General features: G+C 48.1%; 1 protein-coding gene across 1 annotated transcript; it reads left to right on the top strand.

Moving 5' to 3' along the window:
* Nucleotides 1-796: 796 nt before the first annotated feature.
* LOC309527604 (uncharacterized protein) lies at nt 797-10,479 on the top strand (the record flags this gene model as incomplete). Its single annotated transcript, XM_082214423.1, has 4 exons — nt 797-835; nt 5,464-5,556; nt 9,047-10,286; nt 10,426-10,479. Exons 3-4 carry the CDS (start codon nt 9,048-9,050, stop codon nt 10,477-10,479), a joined length of 1,293 nt encoding a protein of 430 aa, XP_082070549.1. The 5' UTR covers nt 797-835; nt 5,464-5,556; nt 9,047.
* Between the last annotated feature and the right edge of the window lie 5,282 nt (nt 10,480-15,761).

The following is a 15,761-nucleotide window of genomic DNA, read 5'->3' as shown; positions in this document are numbered from 1 at the left end:
CCATGACCATTGCAAAGCTCACAATAATAACAGTAATAGCAGCGTATTGGACCTTAACTCTGCCTAGGAAGGAAACAGGGGTGGGCTGTCTAAAATAATTGTGCCCAGAAAAGGGTGGTGGTGGACAGGAGAGGTTTAGGAGAGAGAGTGACCCCTCCCTTCCCCCAGCTTAATCTGCAGCTAAATTTGATGTGAAATGTGCTTTTCTTAAAAAAAACAAAAACTCAGCCACAGGGACAGTCTAAGGAACAATATTTTGGGGGGGAGTGGGGAGATAGCTCCATTAGAGGTTCCACACTGGTAAGGAAAATTCCGGGTTGAGAGACTACTGAACAGCCCAGCTCCTCGGGGTACAGGTCCCGTCCCCCCCCCCCCGCAGGTCCACGTGGTCAGTAAAATAAGGAAATCCCAGCAAGCAAGCAATTTGGAGCAAAAGAGCAGTCAGTAGCCTCAGAGCCTTTATTGTTGCGCAACAGGTTCAACAGCAGCCAGTGAACCCAGAGCACGGGGCCACATTGACTTTGAAAACTTTCCCACCATATGTCAGAATACAGTTTGCACAGCATCATCAATACATCATTGCTACATCACTAACATGTCACAAAAGGGGAGGGTTACACAAGATTAGGATAGACAGCTATGTTGGGGCAACACCCAAGTACAGTATAAGCTTAGCTTCATAGGCAAACATGTCTTAAGTACCCACCACCCAAAGTACAACAGAAATTCCTTGGCATGTCTGGAGCCGGAGGCAAGTCTGGGGATGAGATTTGTCTTCCCTTGGAGAACAAGGAGCCCAGCAATTGTCACCTCTGGGCATTTCCTGGGGCAGGAGGTGTGTACACATGTCTTCAATCCTGGGGAGGTGGAAGGGGAAAGAGTATTTTTTCCAAGGGCAAAATGGTGTTGGAATGGAAGAACTTGGCAAAGGGGTTGATTTTATAGGATTCATAAAGCTTGGTATCTTCCCTGAGCTGTCAAGTCGAAAGGATACGTTCAGGCCTAATATTTGTAACATTTAACAACTTTAAAGATGTGCCCCCCCGGTAGTTTCCGTAGGAACTGCAAATATTTTCTCCGCATTTAACTACAGTTCAGACGTAGACATATTTCCCACCCCCTTTGGTCCCATATGTTATATAGATCTGCACTTAAAAACAACCTGGTACATCACAACACTCAAGTCCCTTCCAAGCAAACCTACACTTTCAATTTTTAAAAAATATATAAACCAAGGGTTCTGTAATTTCAATTCCGTGCATAAGAGTGTAGTCCTCATGATAAACCTTCTTTTGGGTTGCGGAATTGCGTTTAAAGCAAACACGTGCATACGCACATCCCGGGAGCTACAGGTCCCAGCACCCTTAAACTACAGTTCCCAGCTCCCTTGGCACACTGCGCTTTCCAGAGCCCTGAAGAAACTACAGTTCCCGACGCCCTTAACAAACTGTAGAGATCTGCGTGGATCTGGATTTGATAGTTTACTCTTTACGGTTGAAGGGAATCACATGGAGGCCTCTTTTACGTGTTCTCTACCATTTGTGTCCTTGTTCCCTTTAGCTTGTTCCTCTTCTGGATTTCTTTCCTATGTGTACTCATAGATTTACATTTTTTGTCAGCTCTTTCATTTCTCTGGAGGAGTGTTTATCGGTTGTTGTTTAGTCGTTTAGTCGTGTCCGACTTCGTGATCCCATAGACCAGAACATGCCAGGCACTCCTGTCTTCCACGGCCTCCCGCAGTTTGGTCAAACTCATGCTGGTAGCTTTGAGAACACTATCCAACCATCTCGTCCTCTGTCGTCCGCTTCTCCTTGTGCTCTCCATCTTTCCCAGCATCAGGGTCTTTTCCAGGGAGTCTTCTCTTCTCATGAGGTGGCCAAAGTATTGGAGCCTCAGCTTCAGGATCTGTCCTTCCAGTGAGCACTCAGGGCTGATTTCCTGATTTCTTCTTGCAGTCCATGGGACTCTCAAGAGTCTCCTCCAGCACCATAATTCAAAAGCATCAATTCTTCGGCGATCAGTTTATCGGTAGTACCTTGAATAAATAGACAAATTAGGGATTTTTTCCTTTTAATGTTATAGGATATCATCTTTTAATGTTGTAGGATACCATCAATAGACATTCCTATTTTTTATCATTTTCTGCATACAATTGTTTTATAATTCCTAATAGATTATGTTCTATGTTTTGAAATTAACTCCAGTACGTTGGTCCATTGATCTTCATTGTATTCTTTAGTAGTATTTAATGTGATTATAGGTAGAGGAATTTAAGGATTTTGTTGTGAGAGAAATTACAGAGTTATGAGAAATTGAAGCTTAAAGTACGAGATTGGCTCCATTATTACCAAATAATGGAGGTTTACAAACAGGACAGGAAAACTGGCTTTCAGGTGGAGAAAACAAAATTAGAAACAGAACTGTTAGAACCCAATACTAAGAATTTGTCAAGAATGTACAACTTGTTGCTGAAATGGAACACGCAAGATGAAACAGTTAAATCAGCCATGATTAAGTGGGCACAAGACATTGGTCACAACATCATGTTTGCTGACTGGGAACAGTTGTGGACCACCGGTATAAAATTTACGGCATGTAATGCCTTAAGAGAGAATATTATGAAAATGATTTACAGGTGGTACATGACTCCAGTCAAGCTTGCAAAGATCTACCATTTGCCCGATAATAAATGTTGGAAATGTAAAGAAACTGAAGGTACTTTCTTTCACCTTTGGTGGACGTGCCCGAAGATTAAGGTCTTCTGGGAAATGATATATAATGAAATGAAAAAGGTACTTAAATGTACTTTTCCTAAGAAACCAGAGGCCTTTCTCTTGGGCATTGTCGGCCAATTGGTGTCAAAGAGGGACAGAACATTCTTTATGTATGCTACAACAGCAGCAAGAATACTCATAGCAAAGTATTGGAAGACACAAGATCTACCCACCTTGGAAGAGTGGCAGATGAAGGTGATTGACTACATGGGACTGGCTGAAATGACTGACAGAATCCGAGATTAGGGGAAAGAGACGGCGGAAGAAGATGGGAAGAAATTTAAAATTTATCTTAAGAAATATTGCAAAATTAATGAATGTTAAAATGTTGTGGTTATATAAAGTAAGGGATTACAGCTGTTAAAGATTAAGTAAAAGAAAAGGAAAGGAAAAAATCGGATAAAATTAAGGGGAAGGATTTGCTGAAATAATTTTGGGAATTGGAATGCAGAAAGGGGAGGTACGGGGAAGTTGATGAAGTAAGTTTAAGAAAAAAAGGAGTTGAAATTATATGTGTTTGTTTGTTATTGTATGTATATCTTTGTATTCTGTGTATTGTATGTGTTTTTAAATTTGTGAAAACTTAATAAATATTTATATATATATAAAAAAGAAGGCTTTGTGAGAACACTGGGTTCTCTGCAAAACTTTAGGTGTACAGGGAAGATTATGCAACTGGGGCATGTGTCTCCATAAAGGTGTGGTTTGTTAATAACTCAGGGACAGTAGTGGGAGCCCCACATGCATGTTGCTCTGGGGTAACTTTCCACACTCCTGTGCTAAATTAGGCCATGGAGGCTGGTATTTTAAGACAGATTTAGGGCCCCACCAACTTCAGCCAGACCCAACCTGATTAAAGCGTACCCACACCTGTCTCAGGTGATTCCAACTGTACAGTGCAGTGCTCATCTGTATTAAAAGTAAAGCAAGAGTAAGTAAACATCTATTGCCTGTTCAGTTGAATGGAGGCTTTTTGTGGAGAAGGGCGTCCGTCAGTAGATTGCTATATGGAGCCTCCAGGTTGAGATGCAGACTACCTCTGAATATGCTCAATAAGTTGGGGAGACTACCACAGAAAAGAGCTTAATCAATCTTCCCCTCTCTCCAAGCAGCCTTTGCATTTCAACCAAAGCCTCCAGATGTGCTGCTGAGGCATCCTCAAAAGACACCTGCAGGCCAGGTCTTCTGCCTTCCAAAAACATGAAGTGAAAACAAATCATTTCCCCTGTTTTCTCCCTCACACACACTCAGATGCAAGCTGGCTAGGGAGGGAATCAGGGGTGAGACCTGAGAGAGCAAGCAGGCACATTAAGAACACATGGTTCTGATGGACTTTGGTAGGGTGGGTGATCAGAGCCTACCCCTACCTTAATTTTTGTGTCTGAAGACTTGCTTGATATTTGAGAGAGAGAAAATGTCAAATGGACCCTTAAAAGGGAAAAGCAAAGATCTGTCTGGCATAGAGAGTAAAGAATCTGATTGCAATTCATAGACACATATTACTCAGGCATGAGCCATGGGTGGTGCAACTTCTTTTCTGCTTATTTATTTATTATGACACCATCCTGAACATTTCCCAGACACCCTCTGGTTTCCACGGTGCTGATGTTAGCTTGCGGTGATGAGAGAGGATCGTTCTGTACTGAGCGAAGAAGCGCACAGGAAGAGAATTGGCCATAGATCCACAAGCTCCTCGCCGCAACTGGTGTTTGCAATCTATCCTCTCTACCCTGTGCTGCTGGCTATTTGTCCAGACACCAAAACAAAACCTTAAAAACCTTGCTGTGTCTCTTGTGCCTCTTGGGAAGTCTGTGGCTTCTGCCTCCCCTCTTGTGGTGAGTGCTTGTGGGGAGCCATTGTTGTCCTTCACTGATGGGGACACCGCGATCAATCATGCCGTGGAGCAATCCCAAACAACAAACTCGACACCACAGTCTCACTGTGGTCTTGCTTCGAAGCTGCAGTATATACTCTGGGGTGTACACCAGAGACAATACCATGGCGGTTTAGACCTTGAGTCTACATTTCCTTCCAGTAGCTGCCATAGACCATAGAAGGAATACAAGGGATTTTCATCAGCTTGCACAGCTCAATCTCCTAGTGAGCAGCATCCATGCCAGTCAGTGTAGCAGTGATGTGGATCACCACACCTTCTGGTCCTCACCCCTGGCTTCGCATGACCATGACCATGGAAGTACTATGGTCACGAGGCTCAAAGAAGTATTTTTGCTTGCATTTTTCAGCAGCACCTAAGCCACCAAGGTAACATCTGAATCAGCCCTCTCTTGTCATGGAGAAGAATTTTTCACACTCACAGCCAGGCAATTTTATTTCATACCACACCATAGGGCAGCCATTTTGTGTTTTGCTATGTTCTCATTGGTAGCCAATTGGTGGACTGGCCCATGTAGCCCTTTCCCAAAATTGGTCTGGCTCCGTCTAAGGCAGCTTCCTCCATTCTTATCATATGAAATACCCCACTTTGTATATTAATAGGAGCGCGGGATGTTCTGCATATATATCCTAAAAGGAGGGGGGGCAAATCTCATGAGCGATATGTCCAAATGTGTTTTTCCGCTTGGGGGGCTGCTGCATCGCTTGTTCCTGAACCTTTTCTTCCTCCCAAATGCCCTGAAGATCCATTGCACACCTTGACTTCCATGAAACCTCCTCTCTCTTATTTGCTCAGGGAACCAGACTGGGAGAAGGAGGAATGGAGGAAAACAGAAATCCGGCCTGAGAACGGAGGTCCCTGTCAAGAGAATGGCCAAGATCTCCTCAGGTGAGGATGAAAGGGGAGGCAGGGAAAAGCAAAGAGCCCCTGGAAACATCCCCCCACTCGGGAAGAACTTGTTGGCCAAACCCCTGCACGGAAGTGTATCTGCAGGAAGACGGTCAGCACTTTTCTATTGGATGGGTGTCACTGAGCAGAGTTTTCAATGGAGATGGTGTATCCGGATTAAGTGGGGGAAACAGAACGGGAGAGCATTTGGGTGTGGAGGATGTCATGCAGATACAGAACTGGACTTGCGTATTTGACGGGGTGAGCTCCCGTTGCTCGGTCCCTGCTCCTGCCAACCTAGCAGTTCCAAACCACTACAAAGTGCAAGTAGATAAATAGGTACCGCTCCGGCGGGAAGGTAAACGGCGTTTCTGTGCACTGCTCTGGTTTCGCCAGAAGCGGCTTAGTCTTGCTAGCCACATGACCCGGAAAAATTGTCTGCGGACCAATGTCAGCTCCCTCGGCCAGTAAAGCCAATGAGTGGCGCAACCCCAGAGCCGTGACTGGACTTAACTGTCAGGGGTCCTTTACCTTTTTAAAAGCACTGCACACTGCCATGCGATGTGAAAGTGCTTCATCTTATCAATGGTCACAACACCTGGGATGAATGGATGGCTCCAATGCTCCATTTGCTGCCTTCCTTCAAACATTAACATTTGTGTATGTTCTAAGATGTTTCAAATAGTCAAAAAGATGACAGCTTTTAATTCCTCTGAATTTGATATCTACTTTAGATTTTTAAAGGCTGGCTCCCAAAGTTATTTCAGGTGAAATAGATGGATTTAGGCCCATTGCTTGGCCAAATGTTAATCACACATACACACACTTCAGTGGAAACTGCATGCAGCTGAGCACCTCACATTCAGAGCATCAACACAGAAAGGAACAGGAAGGAAGCAACACAAACATTTTGACTGAAGTGTCTTAGGAAAGCGATTTTAAATCATGGGCACCTAGGTTCTGAAAATGGTGTTGCCCGTATTGGTGTGAGTGATGGGGTCCCATGGCACAAATTTCATGTAATCCCAGTGCAAAGGAAAAGAGCTAAGATCTTCTCCCTTACTATAATGTCCAAACAAGATGGGATGGGGAAGAAGAATGATAGGTTTGTAAGGAGTCTTCAATAATTTTGCCAAGGAGATTCTTATTGTTCAGGGCCTCATGCTATTAGCCTTTCTTGTACATGGAGATCCTTTATGAAATGCATTCAGGACCATCAAACAAATTTGTACTGAGATACACACATCACCATTTTTACTGCTGGAACTGCTCTGAATCTGACTTCAGGAAGAACGTGTTTTTAACTGCACAGTGTCCTGGAAAAGACACTCTGCATTGGGAAAGAAGGGAACTCAGTTCCCTCCCATTTTCCACTTTCCTGATGTTCCAAATGACCAGTACCTTGGACTTATAATTTGTGTTGTTGTCAGGATTCTAACTGTAACTGTAACTGACCTAAGAATTCTGCGGAGCAGTTGCTGCTGTGGCTGGCCGGCTGCTCAGGCGAACGTCAGCTCAGTGGCCAACAGCTCAGTCTTCTTGAGGCTCAGGAGCACCTAGCAAATACCTGCTCTGTTCCTGGAACTCTAGACTGTAGCTGAGGAAGGCATTTCACGTAAGTTTATGGATTAAGCATTCCTCACTATGCCATCAGGTGTGTTTATGCTCGGTGGAAAAGGATAGCTGCAGTAGCAGATAGCAGGACAGCGAAACATGAGCAGCTCCCATCCACAACAGGTTGCTGATTTTCACAGCAACAGTGCAAGAGTACAGTGGTACCCCGCAAGACGAACGCCTCGCGAGACGAAAAACTCGCAAAACGAAAGGTTTTTTCGTTTTCGAGTTGCCTCGCAAGACGAATTTCCCTATGGGTTTGCTTCGCAAAACGAAGCTTGCCCCGGGGACAGCGGGTCTTCTCTTTTGAAGCAAGGGGCGGTGGGGAGATCGCTTCTCCCCACCGCCCCTTGCTTCAAAAGAGGTCCGGGGGCAGCGGGAAGCGCTTCCTGCTGCCCCCGGACCTCTTTTGAAGCAAGCGGCTGCGGGGAGATTGCTTCTCCCGGTGCTCCGAAGCGGGGCGGGGGGGGGCGAGAACACCTGCCCCAGCTGCCGGGCTTTGTAGCGCTGCTGCGAAGCCGGGCGGGGGGCGGGAACACCTGCCCCAGCCACCCCGCTTCGGAACGCTGCTCCGAAGCGGGGTGGGGGGGACGGGAAAACCTGCCCCAGCCGCCGGGCTTCGTAGCGCTGCTGCGAAGCCGGGCGGGGTGCGGGAACACCTGCCCCAGCCACCCCGCTTCGGAACGCTGCTGCGAAGCAGGGTGGGGGGGGCGGGAACACCTGCCCCAGCCGCCGGGCTTCGTAGCGCTGCTGCGAAGCCGGGCGGGGGGGGGGGCGGGAACACCTGCCCCAGCCGCCGGGCTTTGTAGCGCTGCTCCGAAGCGGGGTGGGGGGCGGAAACACCTGCCCCAGCCACCCCGCTTCGGAACGCTGCTCCGAAGCGGGGTGGGGGGGACAGGAACACCTGCCCCAGCCGCCTGGCTTCGTAGCGCTGCTGCGAAGCTGGGTGGGGGGCGGGAACACCTGCCCCAGCCGCCGGGCTTCGTAGCGCTGCTGCGAAGCCGGGCGGGGGGGGCGGGAACACCTGCCCCAGCCACCCCGCTTCGGAACGCTGCTCCGAAGCAGGGTGGGGGGGGGGCGGAAACACCTGCCCCAGCCACCCCGCTTCGGAACGCTGCTCCGAAGCGGGGTGGGGGGCGGGAACACCTGCCCCAGCCGCCGGGCCTCGTAGCGCTGCTGCGAAGCCGGGTGGGGGGCAGGAACACCTGCCCCAGCCGCCGGGCTTCGTAGCGCTGCTGCGAAGCCGGGCGGGGGGGGGGCGGGAACACCTTCTGAAGGCGGGCGGGGGGCGAAAGTCTTTGTCCCCCCTGCCTGCCTTCCCAGGGGCTTTTAAATCGCCCCGGACAGTGGAGAAGTCCTCCGCTGTCCCAGGGCGATTTTAAAATGCCGCCCGCCATCATTTTAAGGTCGCCCGGACAGCGGAGAAGTCCTCCGCTGTCCCAGGTTTTTTTAAAAATGCTGGGGGTGGGAAGAAAAGCCCTTGTCCCCCCCCCCCCCAGCCTTCAGAAGAGGTCCGGGGACAGACTGTCCCCGGACCTGGTCTGAAGGCGGTTTCCCTAGGAACGCATTAATTGATTTTCAATGCATTCCTATGAGAAACCGTGCATCGCAAGACGAAAAAACCGCAAGACGAAGAGACTTGCGGAACGAATTAATTTCGTCTTGCGAGGCACCACTGTATATTAAATCAGTAGCAGTTTGCTGGAAGAAAGTATGTGTGGATCAGATGTCTATACCTAACCGGGGGGTGGGGGGGGAGAGCAGGGGAACTCTTTCTTTTGCTGCTTCTTTCTGTGCATGGAAGGATGTCCTTCAATGACTAGACATGCTTGTTATTCCCTCTCTCACTGCATGCTGTCTTCTCTTTTGTTTCCAGGATGTCTTCCAAGGTCTCCCCTGCTCCCCTCATCTCCAACCCCCCCCTGCAGGTGAAAGAAGGCTCCCTGGTAGTCAGGTGGCTGAGATTGGTGTCCTGCCTCCTCTTATGTGCATTCCTGATAGATATTATGGCCTGGATGATGTGCATTGCCTCAATAGCCATTGTCAACTGGCGAGTGTGGCGTGTCGAAAACATAAAGGGAATTGCCTCTGAAAACATCTGGATCGGGATCTGGCAGGTCTGTTTTTTGAAAGACCCTTCTAACGACGGAAACTATTATTACCATTGTGAAGAGCTCCATGAACAACATCCAAACCTCCCGAGGGAAATTTTTGTTGCTCAGGACTTAATGGCCTTAGCTGCCATTATGAATTCAGCGGCCCTTGGATTACAGGCATTTGCCCTCTGCAATGTGTTCGAGACCAGAAACCATAAGGATTTTCTCTTAACCTTTTTTGGGCTTGGAGCTCTGCTGAACTTACCAGCAGGGATACTCGTCCTGATTTCCGTGATATGGAACATGTCTGCTGTCTTACAAAATGGGGAAATTGACTTCCCTGAAACTTTTGAGTTGCCTCAAATTCCCAGCGAGCAGCATATTGGACCTTCTATTTATCTAGGCTGTATTGCTGGGGGTTTCCAGCTGCTGAGTGCAGCATTGGTTGGGATGGAGAGATGTTGCATCAGGACCACCACAACAGATACATCTCAAATAGAAACTGTAGTGGTGATTACCCCAGGAAGTGCGGGGAAAAGCGAGAGTCTTACTATTTGTTCAAAGTGTGGTTCTCTGCTGGACCTGGTAATTCAAGAGAAATCCTCCGCAGTGGAGATGGAGGAAACCCATGCGGAAGATCTTGTCAAATCCTGTGCAGTTAAGATGGAGGAAGGCTGTGGAAGTGATCTTGTCATTCCAGAGGAATCCTGCGTAGTGGAGATGGAGGAAAGCTGGGCAAGTGATCTTGTCATTCCAGAGGAATCCTGCGTAGTGGAGATGGAGGAAAGCTGTGCAAGTGACCTTGTCTTTCCAGAGGAATCCTGCGTAGTGGAGATGGAGGAAAGCTGGGCAAGTGATCTTGTCTTTCCAGAGGAATCCTGCGTAGTGGAGATGGAGGAAAGCTGGGCAAGTGATCTTGTCATTCCAGAGGAATCCTGCGTAGTGGAGATGGAGGAAAGCTGGGCAAGTGACCTTGTCATTCCAGAGGAATCCTGTGTAGTGGAGATGGAGGAAAGCTGGGCAAGTGATCTTGTCATTCCAGAGGAATCCTGCGCAGTGGAGATGGAGGAAAGCCATACACCCAAAGCTTACCTGAAGGACATCATAGGCCACCTGATGTCCCCAATCATACGATTATACATGTGATTCCCTACAACAGGGAGTCGTAAACTGTCAGATGCAGATCCACGCAGATCACTCCATACACGCATAGATCTGCGTGGATCAGGACTTCAGGCATTTTGGGACTTCAGGTGGGCTTTGATGTCCTTCCAGTGAGGAGGCCTCTTTTTATGATTATTTTTTTTAAAGTATTTATTTATTTATTTATTAAAGATTTTGTTGATTTACAAAAGTGTGCAATGTCTCTCTCTCATGTTTTTCCCCCCATGTAACATTTTTACAAATCATTTTCATTTGTTGAGACATTAGGAAGGAAAGGGGAAAGAGGTGGAGGGGGGGAAGATGGGTGGGGGTGGGGTCGGGTGGCCTAGGGTGTGGTTATTCATTTGTAGTTGGCTGTGGTGGTCTTTGTTTTCATGTGTGGGGTGGTGGTGGGTGTTTTGGATCAGCAACAAATCTACTTATTTCAAGACCTCCCTTAAAGCAGTAGTGGACCACCATGAAGAAGGCGCCACCACTGAGAAGGCCTATGCCTGGTTCCCTGTAACTTGGCTGCTCCCAGGGATGGGGGGAGGTCATATTTTTTCCCTTGATTTCCCCCTCTGAAAACTAGGTGCGCCCTATGGTCAGGTGCGCCCTATAGAGCAAAAAATACCGTAATAATAATTTAGTTAGACCCCGCCCATCCGGCTAGGTTTCCCCCTCTTTTAATTCTAATAGCGCATTAAAGTTCTGATATAAAAAAGGTTTGTCCTGGAATATCAGTTCTGGGAGGGGGGGAAGAGCTAAATGCCTTCATGCCCTGCCTGGAAGCTTCCTTGAATCACCCATCCGGCTTTTGTGGACATCAGTGCATTGGACTAGAATGGGCTATCGGTCTGTTTGCATGACTCTAAGTAATTGTGAGGTTGGGTAACTTGCGATCTGAACAGCAGTGCCATATCCTAGAAAGTCAAACATCTTTTCTGTTTCTTTGGAATTAAGCTTTCATTAGAATAAGATACATTCTCCCCAAATCGCAGTCTCCCTCTGACCTCATCTGCCACAGTCCACAAAAGTCTGGGTGTCTTTTTCTGTCGACCTTGTGCTTTCCAAATAACTGGCCTCCTCCCAAACCATAGTGCTTATATACTGGGATGGATCTCGTACACGGAAAACCACAAGAAGAATTCATTTCCGCAGCATCTGTTAACAGCCCACCCCCCCAATCTCTGAAAATTCCAAAGAGCTCAATATGGTTTCCAGAACCCTGAGAAAGCTGCAGTTCCCAGCACCTTTAACAAACTACAGTTCCCAGGATTCTTGGTGGGGGCGCCTTAAAAGTTCACAGTCCTAAAAAGAAAGCTGGTTTAAGCAGGAATATAGGTCCCCAATTAAGGGCTGCTTCAAGCAGGAAGGTGGAGAGGCAGTGTGGCTTAGTGGTTAGACAGCCAAACTAGGACCTGGAAGGCACTGGGGCTCAAATCTCTCACTCGGCTATGAAGCCACATCTAAAAGAGCATAGAAATAAAGAAGACCGCGAAATGATACAAACATGACCCCCGCTTTGCAGCCTCCTTTGAACAGATGTGAGGAGGCTCGGTGTGCCATCCTGCCCAGGGCCGGGCGATGTCTGGTTTTCAACGTCAGCCGATGAGCAGGGCTTAAATTCTGCTCAGTTGGGCGGGATTCTAAGCAAACCCATTCCTGATTCAGACGCTGGTTTGTCTGGATCTATCTCTTAAACAGTCCCCATTCTTTGTTTTAGCAGGGGAATCCAGTCTCATTCAGGCAGGGGGCTGCCTTGAATTTCCTGCTGAAACCCCCAAGTTGTCCAACTCTCTTTTAGCAGAAATCCCATCTTGACTGAGGAAGGGGGTTTGCATTAGAAGTGGGACGGGCGGGGAGGGGGAATAGTTTCTAGCAGCAGTACCTCCCCAGGTGTTTTGAGGACCTATTAGTAATTGATTAGTTGATTTTCTATACATACCTTTTGCAAACAGATCTTTTTTAAAAAAGAAACGCAGTAAGCCACACATTTCCTACAAATTATCCCCCATGACCATTGCAAAGCTCACAATAATAACAGTAATAGCAGCGTATTGGACCTTAACTCTGCCTAGGAAGGATACAGGGGTGGGCTGTCTAAAATAATTGTGCCCAGAAAAGGGTGGTGGTGGACAGGAGAGGTTTAGGAGAGAGAGAGTGACCCCTCCCTTCCCCCAGCTTAATCTGCAGCTAAATTTGATGTGAAATGTGCTTTTCTTAAAAAACCAAAAACTCAGCCACAGGGACAGTCTAAGGAACAATATTGGGGGGGGGGAGTGGGGAGATAGCTCCATTAGAGGTTCCACACTGGTAAGGAAAATTCCGAGTTGAGAGACTACTCAACAGCCCAGCTTGTCGGGGTACAGGTCCCCCCACAGGTCCATGTGGTCAGTAAAATAAGGAAATCCCAGCAAGCAAGCAATTTGGAGCAAAAGAGCAGTCAGTAGCCTCAGAGCCTTTATTGTTGCGCAACAGGTTCAACAGCAGCCAGGGAACCCAGAGCATGGGGCCACATTGACTTTGAAACCTTTCCCACCATATGTCAGAATACAGTTTGCACAGCATCATCAATACATCATTGATACATCACTAACATGTCACAAAAGGGGAGGGTTACACAAGATTAGCATAGGCAGCTATGTCAGGGCAACACCCAAGTACAGTATAAGCTTAGCTTCATAGGCAAACATGTCTTATGTACCCACCACCCAAAGTATAACAGAACTTCCTTGGCATGTCTGGAGCCAGAGGCAAGTCTGGGGATGAGATTTGTCTTCCCTTGGAGAACCAGGAGCCCACCAATTGTCACCTCTGGGCATTTCCTGGGGCAGGAGGTGTGTACACATGTCTTCAATCCTGGGGAGGTGGAAGGGGAAAGAGTATTTTTTCCAAGGGCAAAATGGTGCTGGAATGGAAGAACTTGGCAAAGGGGTTGATTTTATAGGATTCATAAAGCTTGGTATCTTCCCTGAGCTGTCAAGTTGAAAGGATACGTTCAGGCCTAATATTTGTAACATTTAACAACTTTAAAGATGTGCCCCCCCCCTCCCAGTAGGTTCTGTAGGAACTGCAAATATTTTCTCCGCATTTAACTACAGTTCAGACGTAGACATCTTTCCCACCCCCTTTGGTCCCATATGTTATATAGATCTGCACTTAAAAAGCAGCCTGGTACATCACAACACTCAAGTCCCTTCGAAGCAAACCTACACTTTCAATTTTTAAAAAATATGTAAACCAAGGGTTCTGTAATTTCAATTCCGTGCACAAGAGTGTAGTCCTCATGATAAACCTTCTTTTGGGTTGCGGAATTGCGTTTAAAGCAAACACGTGTGTGATGGGATGATTAGCTGCTTGTGCGTAAAATCGTGGTCCCTCAGAGTTTGTGCAACTCCACAAACCTCTGTGTGTGACAGAGCTCCTCAGACATGTCTGCCCTAGTCACTTGCAGATTCCGACAGTGGTTGTTTTCGGAAGCGCTTCCAGCATAGAAGCTCCTTAACGGAAACACGTCTTCTGGACTCACAACGTGACAGCTTCCGGCGAGGAATGGGTCTCCCTATGGGAGCTTCTGACACCTCCCCACTGTTCTTGCTGGACGTGTCTCTGAGCCCTCCCTCTTGCTCGCTTTCCCTCAGAGATCCTTCCCCTTCCCTGCTAGTTCCTGCTTTAGCTGCTGCGTCTCTCTCCGCATTCATGAGACCTTCCTCCAGAGACCCATCTCTCCCCCTGCTGGTCCCTGCTTTCACTGCTGAGTCCCTCCCAGCCTCCATGAGCCCTCTCCCCACCTGTTCCTCCGATGGCAGTTCCCTGACATCCACCTCCCCTCCATGACCCCCTTCACCCCCACCCATTCCCTCTCCTCTGGGCGGTGAGGAGGTAAAACCCCGAAAAGAATCCTCTTCATCTTCAGACGTCTCGAACATTTCCCTCCATCGGTCTTCGTTCCGGCTCGCTGAATCCTCCTCCTCCTCGGAATCTGTGAACCCCTCCAACTCTTCTTCTTCGTCGGTGGTGGCAAAGTATTCCCTCCGGAACCTCGCCACTGGCTGAGGTTTACGTGGGAACCTCTGATGAAACGTTTCTATTAAAACCTCGTCATTGACATCCTCTGCCATGACCCAGGTGTTTTCCGACTCCGGTTCCCCTTCCCACGTTACCAAATACTCTACTTGATCTCCCTTCCACCTGGAATCGAGAATCTCCGCTACATGGTAGCTGTGTTCCCTTTCATCCATTGCTGGTCCCCGAGTGACCCTCCCTTCTCTGTCCCCTTTATACGGTGACAGCAACGACCTGTGGAAAACTGGATGCAGGTTCATGTGGTTCGGTAACCGGAGTCTGAAAGCCACTGGGTTGACCTGTTGCGTGACTTCAAATGGGCCCAGTCTTTTGGGTCTTAACTTCTTACAACCCCCTTTGAATGGTAACCCTTGGGTTGACAGCCACACCTGGTCCCCCACCCTAATGGTTTCACCTTCTCTTCTGTTTTTGTCTGCCTGCCTCTTATATTCCTCCTTGGCCCTGTCTAAGTTAAGTTGGAGCTGGCGATGGATCGCTTCCATTTCTTCTACGAACTGTTCGGCAGCTGGAACGCTCCAGTTCTCCCCTCCCCCCCCCCCGGGAAAGCTCGGGGATGGCACCCGTAATTAGCCAAAAAGGGGCTCATCCCCGTGGATACGTTCTCCGCGTTGTTGTAGGCAAATTCTGCCAACGCCAGCTTCTCCACCCAATCATTCACTCTGTCATTCACATAACACCTCAAATATTGCTGGAGGATGCCATTGGCTCTTTCCGCCTGCCCGTTGGTTTCAGGATGCCGGGCAGTCGAAAAATTGACCTCTACATGCAGTAAGCTCATGAGCTTCCTCCAGAACCTGGAAGTAAATTGTTTCCCTCGGTCTGAAACCACCCTCAAGGGGGCGCCATGCAACCTAAACACATTTTCTACAAACAATTTAGCGGTTTCTTCTGCCGTGACAGCATGTGAGCAGGCTATAAAGTGGGCCATTTTGGTTAACAGGTCTACCACAACCATGATGGCTGTTTTCCCTCTGGACTTTGGCAGATCAGTCATGAAATCTATTGCCACTGCTTCCCATGGTCTTTCAGGTGTGGGTAGCGGTTCTAATAACCCTGCCGGTGCCCACCTCTCCCCCTTGGCTCGCTGGCATTGGTCACACCCTCTCACATACTCCCGCACATCTTCCCTGACCTTGGGCCACCAAAATTCCCTGGTAACCAGTCACATGGTTTTGTGTTGCCCAAAATGCCCTGCTGTGGGGCTATCGTACAGTTGCTTGAGTACCTTCTCCCTCAAATCACCTTCAGGTATATATAACGCTC

This window comes from Podarcis vaucheri, assembly GCF_965113315.1.
Source record: "Podarcis vaucheri genome assembly, chromosome: 2".
NCBI classification, from domain to species: Eukaryota; Metazoa; Chordata; class Lepidosauria; order Squamata; family Lacertidae; genus Podarcis; species Podarcis vaucheri.
Note: the sequence above shows the minus strand (reverse complement) of the source record. Positions and strands in the feature narration are given on the sequence as shown.